The sequence below is a fragment of the Micropterus salmoides genome, unplaced genomic scaffold, assembly GCF_014851395.1.
Source record: "Micropterus salmoides isolate LMB-PRFRI ecotype aquatic unplaced genomic scaffold, ASM1485139v1 Ms_hic_scaffold_15, whole genome shotgun sequence".
NCBI lineage: Eukaryota > Metazoa > Chordata > Actinopteri > Centrarchiformes > Centrarchidae > Micropterus > Micropterus salmoides.
Genome location: NW_024040596.1, coordinates 19894249 through 19908492, shown reverse-complemented (window position 1 = coordinate 19908492; position 14244 = coordinate 19894249). Strand labels below are relative to the sequence as shown.

Sequence of the window (14244 nt, the reverse complement as noted above, 5' to 3'; positions counted from 1 at the left end):
ACCAAATAAGTTTATCTTGTACTCATCAGACCAAAGGACATGGTTCCAGTCATCCATGTCCTTAGTCTGCTTGTCTTCAGCAAACTGTTTGTGAGCTTTCTTGTGCATCATCTTTGGAAGTGGCTTCCTTCTGGGACAACAGCCATGCAGACCAATCTGATGCAGTGTGCGGTGTATGGTCTGAGCACTGAGGCTAACCCTACCACCCCTTCAACCTCTGCAGCATTGCTGGCAGCATGACACTGAGGACGTGCACTCAACTTCTTTGAGTGGAACCTGTCCTGGTGAACCTCTGTATGGTCCTGGCTACCGTGCTGCAGCTCAGTTTCAGGGACTTGGCAATCATCTTACAGCCTAGGCCATCTTTATGTAGAGCAACCATGCCAGCTGAAAACGCCACCTGCTGTTCTAAAAAAAACCCTAGCTAGGAGCGCTAGGGTGCGTTTTGGAGGCGCAGTGTTTTTTTCGAGACGCTGTGGTTGCTATGATAAATAATTTCCGTGGAGGCGATGTGTTGCAAGTAGGGTAGCCTACTTACTTTTAGTGAATGTAAAAATGTAACCACAAAGTATGTAGGCCTACTTGCTCTGGCCCTTGCTCTACATGAAGAGAAAGCTGAAACATGAGAGTCCCTACATGGCGAGGAAACACCTCGGCGAGTAGGCACATCGTTTCGTTCAAGATCGGATGTGCTCGTTGCAGTGTTTGTCCCGCCCCTCCTGCACTGTGATTGGACGGCTGGGTAAAAAGTGACAGTGACAAGCTCAGCGTTTTTCCCAAAGTTGAACATTTTTCAACTCTCGACGACCGGAAAAAAACGCTCAGCACCTCGTCACGCTCCTGGGTTTTTTACCTACTTGGAAAAACGCGGCGCTGCCATTGCAATGAATTGAAAATAGACGCTGGCATCAGAAAAAAACGCTTTGGTGGACATGGTACCATATACTGTACACTCACTACTTTTGTAGCAGTGTCATTTCTTCAGTGTTGACAGATGAAAAGATATGATCAAATATTTATAAATATGTGAGGGGCGTAGCTTACTCGCTTTTGTGATATACTGTACATAGTACATCATTGACATGGACATTTTTTCAGCAGAATGATGAGTACTTATTTTCAGATAACTTACTCATGTAAAGTTTGAATACTTTTATTTGCAGAAGAGTATTTTCACATTGTGGTATTAGTACTTAAGCAGTAATGGATCTGAATACTTCTTCCACCACTGTTAAATCCATTATTATTAACTAAATATTGCATCAGTCCATGACACTATATAAGATATGTTTCAGAGCAGTTTCACTACTCTGTTCTTTCTTTCAGTATTTACACTATGATTATTCATCACCATTATTGCCGATGCTTTTGCTTTCAATGCAGCACAGGCGATCGTGTGAACTCTGCATGACAAAACTGCATGTTTCAGACATTCCTCCAGCAGGAACTAGAGTAGAATTTTTGTCGCCATTTCATGCACTTGTATTACCTTGTCTTACTGTGTCCTGTTCTCCAACATTTATATTTTACTATTTTTGCAAGTAAGCTTGATTTTTATTAAATAAAGATAGAGTTTTTCCATACAAATGCTATGTCCCATTTTGATTTCAAAGGAAGGAAGGAAGCAATTTGAAGGATGCAACTGCCATATTATTTGCCACCCTCATTATCCCACAATCTGTTTCAGTATAGCATTCATGTGATCCTCATTATCTCAGAAAATATCAATGGGCTGCATTGATTCAGAGAATCCAGTTCCTCTATAGAAACAACAGCTATAGTTCCATTTATTTTGAATATATAGGAGGCCATTCCAGGAAATAATAATTTAGCCAGTGTTGTGATCCTGTTCGTGGACGGTTGGTTAATTCTACTGAGTTATCCAACAACCCCAAAACCAGAGGTATTTAAGCATTACATGGCTGTAAAGTTGAGTAGAGATAATAAAGGCCTGGAATGCCATGTTATCTATTGTTTACTTTGCCTTCCTGTTGTTATTCCCTCTCTCTTGTTTTTATTTTCTGACTTTTCTCTCTCATTCTCCTTCACTGAGGTGAACAACTGATCAGATTGAACAGTCAATTTTACATGGTCCATCAAAATGCCACAGCGAGCGATCAGTCAGCTACTATTAATCTCTCATGTGGCATAGCCTCTTCGAGGCACAGCCAATGGATTTGGATGGCTGTTGCTTAAAGGCATCAAGGCCCTGGTAACTGAGTCCGTAGAAACACGGCTGTTACATTGCAAATACCTCCATATGGTCTAAATTGGACCCCCTCTATCAGACTAGTGCCAGGTAGAAGGTATTGTGTAAATGTGCTTTAGTCCAAGATTAGTTCTGTGAGTTCTCAGGCCAGTACTGTTGGCACTTCTGCTTATCTAAATTTCAGCTGTTCCCTAACTGCCTTTATGTCTTGAGTTCATGATTTTCTAGACAATAAAATAACATTATGTTTTATTACATTTTGTAAAAGATCAAACTGTATATTATATTTGAAATTATATTTTACAGCACAGTATTGTGGCTTCATGGCCATATTTCCTCTCTTTCACACAACCCAGGAAGAGGAGACCTCTCCAGATCTGTCTTGCCTACTTCCCTGGAGGTCCCGTTAGCTCCAAAACTCCATTTTCCACTACACATTACAGCCACCATGGCATCTTTTCCATTCCCCCAGACAAATGTGGAGAAACATGGAGGGCATCTGAGTCAACCACAACAAAAGCCCCAGTCCCAGCCTCATGCACAACCTCTACCAAACCCCCAGCTCCATCCACAGTATCGACCACCACCACAACTAAAGCCCCACACCCAAAAACCTCAACTAAAGCCCCACTCAAAGGCAAAGCCTCAACCCATTATCCAAACCCAGCTGCAACTCCAATCAACATCCCAGCCCACACACCACACCCAACCAACATCCCTGTCCATATCCCAGACCCAACCACAACACCAGCCAACATCCCAGTTCATACCCCAGACCCAACCTCAACACCAATCAACATCCCAGCCCATGTTCCAGACCCTACCTCAACCCCAACGAACACCCCAGTTCATACCCAAGATCCTACCTCAACACCAACCAATATCCCAGTCCATACCCCAAACCCAACCACAACCCAAACCAACATCCCAGCCCATACTCCAGTCCCTACCTCAATTACAGTCCCAATCAACACCTCAGCCCAAACTCAAGACCCAAACTCAGTTACAGTCTCAGTCAAAGCCACATCCCCAATCACAGCCTCAGACCACAACCCAGCTCCAGGCTGAACCAAAACCTCAACCAACACCCCAGCCCAATCACCAGGCACATCCTCAAACAAAACCACATTTAAGTACCCATCAAGCTCAACTAACTCTTAAGCATATACCTCAGACCCAACAAACACTACCAAAGATTCACATCCAGCCCCAACCTCAACCACAATCTCCACAAATCCAAACACAGTCTCAAACAAAGACCAACCCACAGTCACAACCTCAAATAAAAACCAACCCAGAGCCTCAACTAACCACCAAGCAGCAGTCTAAGGCCCAACCAACAACTAAACCAAAGACCCAACCTCCACTTCGACCAAAAAAGCAGTCAAAGCCTCAACCAAAATATAAACCAAACTACCGAAGAAGGGACCAACAACAACCTCACCCAAAGCTTCAGCCATGGCCCCAATCACCACCTCCGACAAAGACTCAGGCCCAATCTGTACCTCCTTCACAACCCATTCCTCAACCACATCCCCCTCTAAAGGCCCAGACTCTGTCCCAGCTTGAACCTCTACCCAAGCCAACCCTTTCATCTAGGCCCCAACCACAACCTCAACCTGGACACCAGTTTCAGTCTCAGACCAGGACCTACACTGATCCCACCAAGGTCACCCCAAGGCAGGCAGTCCCTACGGGTAAAAACCCTATCTTTTGCCATCAGCAATCCACATAATCAAGTATTTAGACCTTATCTAAAATTACATTTTAAAAGGGGCATATTGATTGAAATTGTGGATGTACTTGTATTGAGTTTTTAAGGAAAACATGTCAAAACCAGATAGATATTGTTAGTGTCAGAATCTAGTTAATGAATTTAAGATTTAAAGAATGAAAGATTTTCAGGTAATCTTGACGCATTGCTAAAAATCTAGCAATAGATTTTACATTTACAAATCCCTCCAAACCATGATTAAATCTTCTCAATTGGTAAAACAAAGTGAGAATCCATATACACATGTGCCATCTAAAATGGTATTCCAGTCAGACTGTCTGACTACATGTAAGAGTTTACTCTTCTTGCATATCATGATCACAAGAAATACTCTCACTAGCTTAATGTAATTCAGTATTTTAATATACTATAGGTAGGATATGCCCCTTTTTAAAAGTCAAAAATATTTTCATATACATATTATCTTAGATAAATAGTGAGTTTTCTTTCATACAGCTCCTAGTCCACCAGAAGAGGGCAAGCCTCTACCAAGACCTGCCCTGGCTACAGAGAAGGCTGGTAGTTACAATCAGGGTAAACACCATGACAACTTTGTCCCATTACCATCTCTGCAAGTCACGTGGAACCCAGTGCTTTAAGTTGTACTTCAAACTATTGGATGATGTCACTGCTTCTCCATCTCCATCCTACCACCCTATACACCCCATCCCATCATTATCCTTGTCTCAATGTGTGCCTCCCTCCATTTTCAGCCCAGAACACTCACCTCACTCCGCCCGCTCACAATCAGAACAGTCTGGCTAACTTTCGATCTCATTTATGCCTCTCTGTCATTTCATTCATTGTCTGCTCTCTCCAACATTCTTTTTCACTTATGTGTTCTGTAATTTAATTTATTCCATCTAGGTAAAGCTGCCAAACTTGGAAGTGGATCATCCCTAACCTCCCCAATTACATTTCTGCTCATCTAGGTACTGATGTCCTCAGACCATCCGTTGCTGAAGTCCCTCGTTCTCCCATTAGCTCATCTACTCCTCCAGCAGGAAGAAACGGCACGCTGTCTCGCACCCGGGTTCCTCCTCATGCCACTCACAATAGTGTCAGACCATTTTCTCCATCCAAGACATTCCCCTCCTCTCACAGCTCCAGCACACCTGGGGGTAATCGAGTATTTCCTCTCATTCTCTCTTCCCAAATAACTACCTCAGACTATCTTCTCCTGTCAGCACTTTCTCATGCTCTTGTCTGCAGCTGCGCATCTACAGAAGAAGACAAACAAACTTATGGCTCTTGACTTAGCACATGATCTGTCTTTGAATGCATACAATAGACATTTGGATGCTTGTGCCTTTCTCCTTCTATTGCTCGATCTTCTGTTCTCCACGCTTTGCCACATGTGCTCGGTGAGTATTTCACAGCTTTACCCATGAGCAGCAGTGGCGTCTCTGGGGTCAGGATCGTTAACATGATTTACGGCCCCTCTTGCTGGCCGGGTGGGAAGTCTGGCCACAGCACTGGCCAGGACACACCACATTTTACACCAACCACGCCAAGCCAAGCACTGTGCAGACAATACAGCTGCCACAGCCAGTCTCTCTTTTTCTTTCTCTCTCTGTATCTCTTCCTCTCTAAAACACACCCGCACACTCTACAAAGAGTTAGAGAAAAACAGAGAGTGAGAAATGTCAAATGATTTGAAGTTTTAAAGTCCTGGCAATTCCATTTGTATATCCAGAACATCTTTAAAACCAGGTTGAACACACAAAGAAGTCTCCAGCTTTATTATCAATGTCTGTAAACAGTAATAAACATCAAAAAACGGTAAAAAAAAGACAAAAAGCTTTTTTTTTCTTAGTTGGAATTGGTGTATTTACCACAGTGACACAAAACATTTCATAACAGACCTTTTTCTCCCTTCAACAGACGATGGAGCGCATCATAGGGGCAATGCTCATCCTAAATCCATGGAGTGGTCCAAAGACAAACCTGGTAAAGACAAACCAAGATAATCACCTGTCAGCGTTCCTCACTCACTAACCTAAGAGGCACTGTTATGTCCCGTCCCACACAGTCACACTGTTCTGTGCTTTTGTCACAATCCTTTCATTCTTTGTGATTGTCAACTTGTCTGTCATGATGTTTTGTGTCTGGTCATTTTCGTGTTGTCCAATACATACAGACACAGTAGCTGTAATTGACTGAGACTGAAACCATGTATTATTCTAATTTTGGCTGATACCTATCCTCTCCACATTATTTAGTCTACCGCTCATATGGGCCTCTAATCAGGAACCAGTTTGAATTAATTTGAGAATAGCTTTGTTTTGAAAGGTGAATGTTGGTTGCCCTTTTGGACAATCACATTGTTTCCATTCTGCCAGGCCGGCTCGGTTAGAGTAATTGAATCCATCTCAAGTTGTAATGCAAACCACGTCTAGACCACATGTATTAATGGTGACACTTTGCTCACTCCTTGTTGTTTGGAGTTGTGAAGAGAGTTTGTGCTAGATGGTGTGTTATTTCTGGAAACTTTGATGGTTTCAGAGATCTTCAAGGAGTCACAATGCTCCCTGGAAGCATCTCTACAGAAAGGTATAATAATTTTACCTGACACCCTGCACACACATTTAAGCACAAAATGCCTAATGACTGTTTATACCTTTCTAAAATGATGCAGCCTACACATAGTTCACCTTCCTGACCCATGAAGTAAATGATATGCAACAAAATACCATCATTATTACTTATTCCATATGGCACTCAACTTTGTATTGAACAGAAAAACTGGTGCAGAGCTTGCTTTTGGCATGAATTAAAGCCTGCCCTCGACAGTTTTATGAGCTCAGTTTCACAATGGAATTTCAACTTGAATTTTTTTCAAAGCTCTGCTTATAGTGGACTGCAGGTGTGTGATGGACATTGTCCATCCATGAATCCCATCCATGAAATCTGAGAGTGTGTTGCAAAAAGCAACAACCCTAGTGATGTGAGACACTGGTATGTATTGGTGTGGGAATGTTTTTCTAGACTGAATGTAAATCTCTATGTTTTGATTATATGTTTTTTTCACATTCTTGTTCTGAAGAGGAAGTCTTCTGAGAGAAACCAGTGCTCACACCACTGCTGCTGTTTTACATCACAGATCTGAGTCTGAGGACTTTGGCACTTCAGAGACTCGTTGTGCTCTTTGACGGTTTATTGTGTGACCACAAACTAAACACACCCGCCTTAGAAACTGTAGAATGCCAACCATATCATTCTATATACATTGTAGACATTTTGTTGAAATTAATGTTATTGACTTCACGTCTTATCACATTACATCATGATGGCTGTGTTCTCATTTCCTGCCCATTAACCATGACATCACTCTTTTTGAGCTGCCATTTTGTCACGTACCCCTGTCTTTTATATTTGTATATCTTGGGACTGGCATTTAAATTGCATCATCACATTGTGTGACTTTATGCATAAGCATATGTTTGCCAATAGCTGTCAGTTAAAACCATGTGTGAATTAGAAGCAGTACCAGAAGGTATTTCTGGTGTTGATCAGTCAGACTTGTTGGCAGATGTTAGTAGGTGTTAGTTTGTCTTGATATCCTCAACTCTTTTTTTCTTGGGAGTAAATGTCAGCAATCACTGATTAATGACGACATGGGGGAGGTCAGCTCCAGGGAGGAAACAAATCCAAGAGAAATGTTTTTGAGGTGTTTTGGCCTCAACAGTTGGACAATTACAGAATCTTGTTGACATAATGACCATTAATGAATTTCTGAGATAAGAAAATGACAAATGGCGAAGGACGTGGATGCTCTGGAATCACAACACTTAAAATGGATTAACAATAAGCAACTCAGATATGAAACATGTAAGTGAATTTCATGTGTCAAGCCTCCCAGAGCTTCTTCATCCCCTAAGATTTTGCAACAAAGATTTAGAAATATACTTGTTTAACAACATATCATGGCAGAACCATTATAAGAAATCTAAAGTTGACAGTTTGTTCATAAGGTGTTTTCACTACAAAGCCTTGTTCTTTCTTGTGATTACGTATCCAGTTCACAAAAGCCAGTTCATTCCTTGTGTTCATTAAAGCGGTTTAGCGTGAAGTTGATCTGGTCTTCATCTCATGGTTTGGCTGGATCTTTATTTTATTGTTTTCACTGGTACAGGAATTTTGTGGAAAATGTGGTGGTCAGACTGCATCAGATCCAAAATAACTTTTTTACAAAAGGGAATCTAAATCATAGAAAAAAGGTGTTGGACCTGCTACCTTACTTTCCTGTTTAGGATTCACTAAGGGTTTTTAAATTCCCTAGTTATTCTTCTGGGGATTTTGGGGTGAGTGGTTAAAGCACTGGTTTATAGTTTCATGGTTATTAAACACTGCCATGGTTTTCATTAGTCATAGACCATGGCAGTGCTCTGTGGCAGCACTTCACAAAGTGACTTTTCAGCATTTCATATGCAATCTGCTTTGCTTTCATGTGCTTTATTGTTGCCTGTATAATGTCTGTATTTGTACAATCAGTTTTCAGCACACAGTATTGCTGCGGTCTTCTGCCCTGCTAAATGTCTCCTTCTTTTTGATCTATAAACTTTCTTTCATCATTATTGCATTATTCAAATAACCAGTCACACTTGATTTCAGTTTTGTATCTCTTCTTCTGTGCCGACCATCTGTTCCATGATTCTTAATCTGAAATGGACTCTTGTTTCCCACAACTTCCTGCAGTCCTGTATGACACTGTCCCTGCCAAGAGACCCAACGCGGTGGGGAAACCACATGACCATGGTGAGGGCAACAGTAATGGCCACATCACTGAGCACTGCTGCATCTTGTCCTGTCTACTGTAATTATACACACAAGACCAAGCCTAGGGAAAGGCTTGACTTAAGCTGCTTCTTAAGCCAGTTGTTCTCAAAGTGTTCTTTCATACCCTCCTTTTAGATGCAGAAAATATGTCATGCCTCCAACCCACTCTAAACCAATTTAATTGTTGTCAGCCATTTACCATATTATCATTATATAGTATACAAGCCATAATGTTATTAGACTTGAGGGTGGTATCAATCTAATCTGAGGTCCTAGAATGTTGAACTATTCCTTTAAACCTTCCTTACACTGACAGTGAACTTGAAACAAAAAGCTTTGTTTGTGTTTTCATGACTTCTTCCAAGGTAAAAACCTGTCCATCTTGTATTTTACATGTTGTTTTGTTGTGTAAATGAAGCTTAAAACCTTGCTAGCGTGAAAGCACTCTTGTCTATTTATTAGTCCCACATGAATCCAATTTATTCAGCTTTAGCTCCACTTCACATATTATCACAAGGTCAAGTAAGTCTTGGCTGCAATGCCTCTACACCTTCCATTATAATTTGAGAACCACTGCCTTAAGCTATCTTCTGCAAATAAAAAAATGCTTACAACTCCCAAAATAACTTGCAATGAAATGTGTACAGCGTTTACTAATGAACATATCCGCATTAATTTTAATTTTACAGCTCATCTCAGCGGTCTTGTTACTAAGGCTTTTTTGGGGGTTTTCTGGGATTCAAACTGTTCTTTCTGCCGCTTGTTTCAATCTCTCTCTCCTCTCTATCTCCACATAAGTCTACTTTTGTGCACAAAGCCTGTGTGTGAGTAAGTGCATGGTTCTGAGCATCGGGCCAGCCTCGGTCTCAGCAGATTCTGGCAGACCTTTTTCCCCTTTAAAGAGCACAAGAGATATTACTCAACAAACAATCTCTGATCTTTCAGCAGCCAGGAAAAGGCCACTGAGTTGCTCAGTGTGGATGGCCAGAGCAGATGGAGCACAACTGTGGATGACTGTGAGTCAGATGATGAGGGTGATCTCTCCTTCCCCTTCTGCTCTCTGTCCTTAGATAAACCCATTGACCGGAAACAAGAAGACAAGGAGTCCATCTTGAGGCCATTCCCTCTGGTCACTGCCAAGCCAAAGCAGGAGCGCCGACAGCAGACAACCACCTCCGCCCCGGCATTAAACAGTATAAGTAACACAACCTTTAATGTATCTTAGGTGGAAAAGTATGAGTCATTATCATAACTGCATTCATACCTGCAGCCATGATTAAGTATCTCCATAAATGTGATTAAAATATGTGATTGAAAAAGCTTTTTTACTTTGAGTCAGGGCATGCATGTGATAACAATCAGGAGATATTGGTGATGCAGCTCACAGGTGTGTGTAGTAGTAGTAGTAGTAGTAGTTGTTGTAGTAAGAAAGAAAGGAGAATATTTGAATATTAAGAGGCAGACAAAGAGGCGGAGTACAGGCCAGAGCAGGTGTTGGGCTGGCTGGTCGGTGACCTGGGCCAGAGCTGTAAAAATGAGGACAGCGAGAGCTGCCATGGACTGCTGGCACATCAAACTAACCCCAACTCCTCTCTCCAGTTTCCTTTTCAGGCAGTCGTTTTGACTTAAATGAAAACTCCTCCATATTCAGGCCCTTGCCTGCATCAGAGGTAGACATCATGGGCAAGAAGCGCTTTGTAGGTAAGACTTCATCAGGGCCTCTGCAGATTTAAATGCTTCATCAGTGAAATCATCAGAGTGGGCAGCATGCATAAATGAACAACTGTTGTTTTTATTGTACACGGTCTACAGCTCCCCATGTGATCTACAAGACGGACAAGAAGCCAGATGAGCCATGCTCTATCACCTCCTCCCTTGCTTACTTCCCTGATGAGGAGGGCAGCGATCAGAATGTGACTGGTCCTCCCCGCATACCTCCCTCTAACCTCACTGTGGTTACTGTGGAGGGCTGCCCGTCTTTTGTCATTCTTGACTGGCAGAAATCTGACAATGAAACCAAAGGTAAGGACAATTTTTAAGAATGACAGAAATGGGGAGTTTAGGCTTTTTCTGCGATGCTCTCGGTCCCAGTTGCCTTAGGTCAATGAGCCTCCGGCTCCGAATTGCGCTGGGGTGCTTGGACCCCATTATACTTGCTTTCCAATCAAGTTTTGTTCAGTAAAATGAGTACTTCCATGGACAAGAACTCCATCCCCACTCAGGTCATGCTGTGTCTCCATTCATCAAGTTGTACAGAACCACTTTCTTCTAAGCCATACTTGACAAGGTGTTGTAATTAACTAAATACAACTAAGGGTTATAACTAGGTCTAACTTGTGGTTAATAAGCTAGCTTTATAGATTAATAAATAAACTTATATCGACAGTGCAAGGTTCGTTCTTTCAGAACAATTAAAAAAAATCACTCTTTTTTTTATCTATACCTTTAAGGAACCAAAAAAACCCCTACAATTTTGCATCTGATCATGTACCCTTCTGGAAAAGAGCCAAAATTTATCCTTAACAACTTAATTAATTCTATTATCTATATCTATATATCTATAATATCTATATATCAATTATTTCTTAACCATTAGTAAAGCTAACATATAAACCCTTTATACCATTATTAGAAAGTGGTAAGAGGTAAATTAACCCCAAACCTCACATTCTGCCTGAAGTTCTTACATCTCTGTCATCAAAGAAGTTGAAAGTTGAAATGTGAAATTTGTGTTATTAAAAGCACACTGCTGTTCGGGCTCTTTTGTCAGAGTATGAAGTTGTATCCACCGCTAAAGGACCAAATGGAGAAGAAGTGTCCGTACTGACGACCAACCAGACACACACAGCTGTGGAGAATCTCAAACCAGAGAGCAGGTATGTGACTCAGACATTGTGTTCAGATCATAATCAGTCATGGGAAAATGGAACAAATGGGAATGCCTTAACATTTTCTGCCACTATATTCTAACCACTAGGTTTTCACTGCCATAAGGTTTTCCACATTAACTGTTTGCTTAAAGGTCCCCTTTGGAGATTTTGACATGAGGACAGCCATACACTGTGTATAAAGATGGACCATGTGTCTCCTTCTTCCCGCTGTACAAAAATGAAGCCAAAAACATCCCAGAAACGGGTGCTGCCATCTTGCGCTGGTGACATCATTGGGAGCCAGAGGCTGTGCAGTACTGATCAGCGGTATCGAGGTCCTGCACATACACCCAGCCGACTCAGTCACGAGCAGGACTCAGCTGTCTATTATTATGTGAAACCCCCTTTTATACCATCAATTATTCACCAAACTTGTCAGAAAACCTTGAACATACTTACAATGACATAAACCACTTTTAGGAACAAATTATTTGATGTGTACTTTGATTTTTTAGTTTGGCCCATGTCCAAGCCAGGGGGCGATACAGATGTTTTGGCTTCACTTCTGAGGAGCTGTCACGTTGTCCCTCTTTATGCACAGTCAGTGCTCTATTCCACTTGTTCTGTTGATTTATAACATCTGTCAAGATGTACTACTTAGCGATTCTGTGCCTGCGCATGACCCACAATCTTGGTTTCTGTTTCCACGGCCTATGCTGTCGGGCATGCTGTCAAGACTGAGGGTGATGGTGAGCAATATCTAAAAAAACAAAAAAAAACAAAAAAATATTTCATGGTGCCATTGACCTGTAAGCATGTAAATTATCTTTAAAAAACCGTAAATTAGCTAGGTCATTGTGCACACTGTAATTTGGTGTTAGGGTTAGGGGATCAGGGTTAGAGTCGACGCGAAGGGATAGATGCTGTAAAACGTCAAGAAAGACACTAATGTGCCAACAAAGGCAGTTCAGAACAAGACTTCTTGCTAGTAAACATTTATGTACACAACGCAGGTTTCAAACTTAAGTTATGTTTTATGAGGAAAGAAATGCATTCATCATGTTTATTAGACACACAGTGCATTTTGGTGACACTTTGGTCACTGTAGATCTAATCAAGAAAGCTATTAGTGTGCTACTTTTAAAGGTATTAGATTTACTTCTACCTTTGCAGAAGCATGCTGCAAGGGTTTGGTTTTGCTCACACAAAATGGCCCAAGTGACACACAAGCTGAGGAAATCTGGGTGGAGACGTTCACAGAGTTTTTTAATTAGATCTCAGCATCTGGAGTCTCAAAACTCAAAACTTACCAGAAATCTCCCCTGGGCTTGGTTTGCTGGCCCAGTTGTTGCCAGAACATCTGAACGCAGCACGTGGAATAACCATCAGCTTTGTGTGTGTGTGTGTGTGTGTGTGTGTGTGTGGGTGGGGGGGGTGGGGGGGGGGGGGTCCTAAAGTTTGGATTATGACTTTTATTCCCTTTTTTCTATTTAATTTCAGGTATGAATTCAAAGTAACACCAAAGAATGAGCTGGGAACCGGACCCTCCAGTGATCCTGTGTCTTTTAGCACAGAATCAGGCAAGTTTTACAAACCATCTAATCCACTAAAGTCATACTAGAGGAAAATGAATCCTGATGTGTTTGCTCTCAGAGAAGACACTAATTAGTTACATGTTGATGCCACTGTATACCTTGCTAATTATCAGACAGTGATTAGCATTTCTTTGAATCTCTGAAGGTGGGCTATTAGGCAGTTGTTAGTCTAATGATTTTAACATGGCACTGGGATCTGTCTGATTAGGACTCAAGAGGCTCACCAGATGTACTGCGAGGCTAACGGAGGCATAGCATCCATTGTAACGCTCTGAACAAAGCCAAATTTGCACCAATTGTAAAGCAGCTGAAGTACAGCCCTGTGTTGATCAAATGTTATGTTTTTAAACTCACAGTAACTGCTTTGCTTAATTGGCCTCCTGCCCTTGTGCAATCAAAGCCCAGCTTGTTGGGACTGAACATTGTGAATACTATGCCAAATGGGCTCTGGTACAAGTTTTATTCATTACGACTTTTTCTCACGTTTGCAGCGGATCCACGAGTGAGTGAACATGTTTCAGGTGAATGTTGTCTTTTTTCTCTTCTTATCAGTATGTTCCAGTAAAATAAAGCTTTTAAAAAATGTTTAACCTTTACTTGGTTTGAATCCTGTTAATACAGATAACAAACATTATACTAAGTCTTTGCTTCTACTGATTTCCTCACAGGCAAAGATGCCATCTGGACTCAGTTCCCATTTAAATCCGATGCCTACTCTGAATGCAATGGAAAGCAGTACGTGAAGAGAACTTGGTACCGAAAGTTTGTGGGCATTCAGCTCTGCAACTCCCTGAGATACAAGATCTACCTGAGCGACTCTCTCACTGGTAAATACAGACTGATTATATTAAATATATATTAATATATATATACACACACATACATAAAGACTTTCTCTATTTACACAAAAGGCCAAAAAAATCTGTCAAAATATGTGTTAGTGAGCATTTCTTCTTTGTTCTGTCTGTCTATCTAATCTATCTATCTAAAGAAACAAGTATGACATCCGTCAAAGGT

General features: G+C 41.4%; 1 protein-coding gene across 9 annotated transcripts in view; it reads left to right on the top strand.

Moving 5' to 3' along the window:
- LOC119904324 (target of Nesh-SH3) overlaps window positions 1-14244 on the top strand; it is a 52567-nt gene that overhangs the window by 36638 nt on the left and 1685 nt on the right. For 4 of the 9 annotated variants that reach the window (XM_038720905.1, XM_038720903.1, XM_038720904.1 and 1 more), the window contains 12 exons: window positions 2566-3906; window positions 4440-4517; window positions 4916-5104; window positions 5868-5933; window positions 8682-8741; window positions 9833-9961; window positions 10362-10463; window positions 10575-10784; window positions 11533-11638; window positions 13133-13212; window positions 13719-13748; window positions 13896-14054. In XM_038720905.1, coding sequence (XP_038576833.1) covers window positions 2566-3906; window positions 4440-4517; window positions 4916-5104; window positions 5868-5933; window positions 8682-8741; window positions 9833-9961; window positions 10362-10463; window positions 10575-10784; window positions 11533-11638; window positions 13133-13212; window positions 13719-13748; window positions 13896-14054 — 2550 coding nt within the window. Of the gene's footprint in view, window positions 1-2565; window positions 3907-4439; window positions 4518-4915; window positions 5105-5867; window positions 5934-8681; window positions 8742-9832; window positions 9962-10361; window positions 10464-10574; window positions 10785-11532; window positions 11639-11784; window positions 11968-13132; window positions 13213-13718; window positions 13749-13895; window positions 14055-14244 lie in introns of those variants that run through there. The other 5 variants (XM_038720907.1, XM_038720908.1, XM_038720906.1 and 2 more) reach the window with 4 other exon arrangements.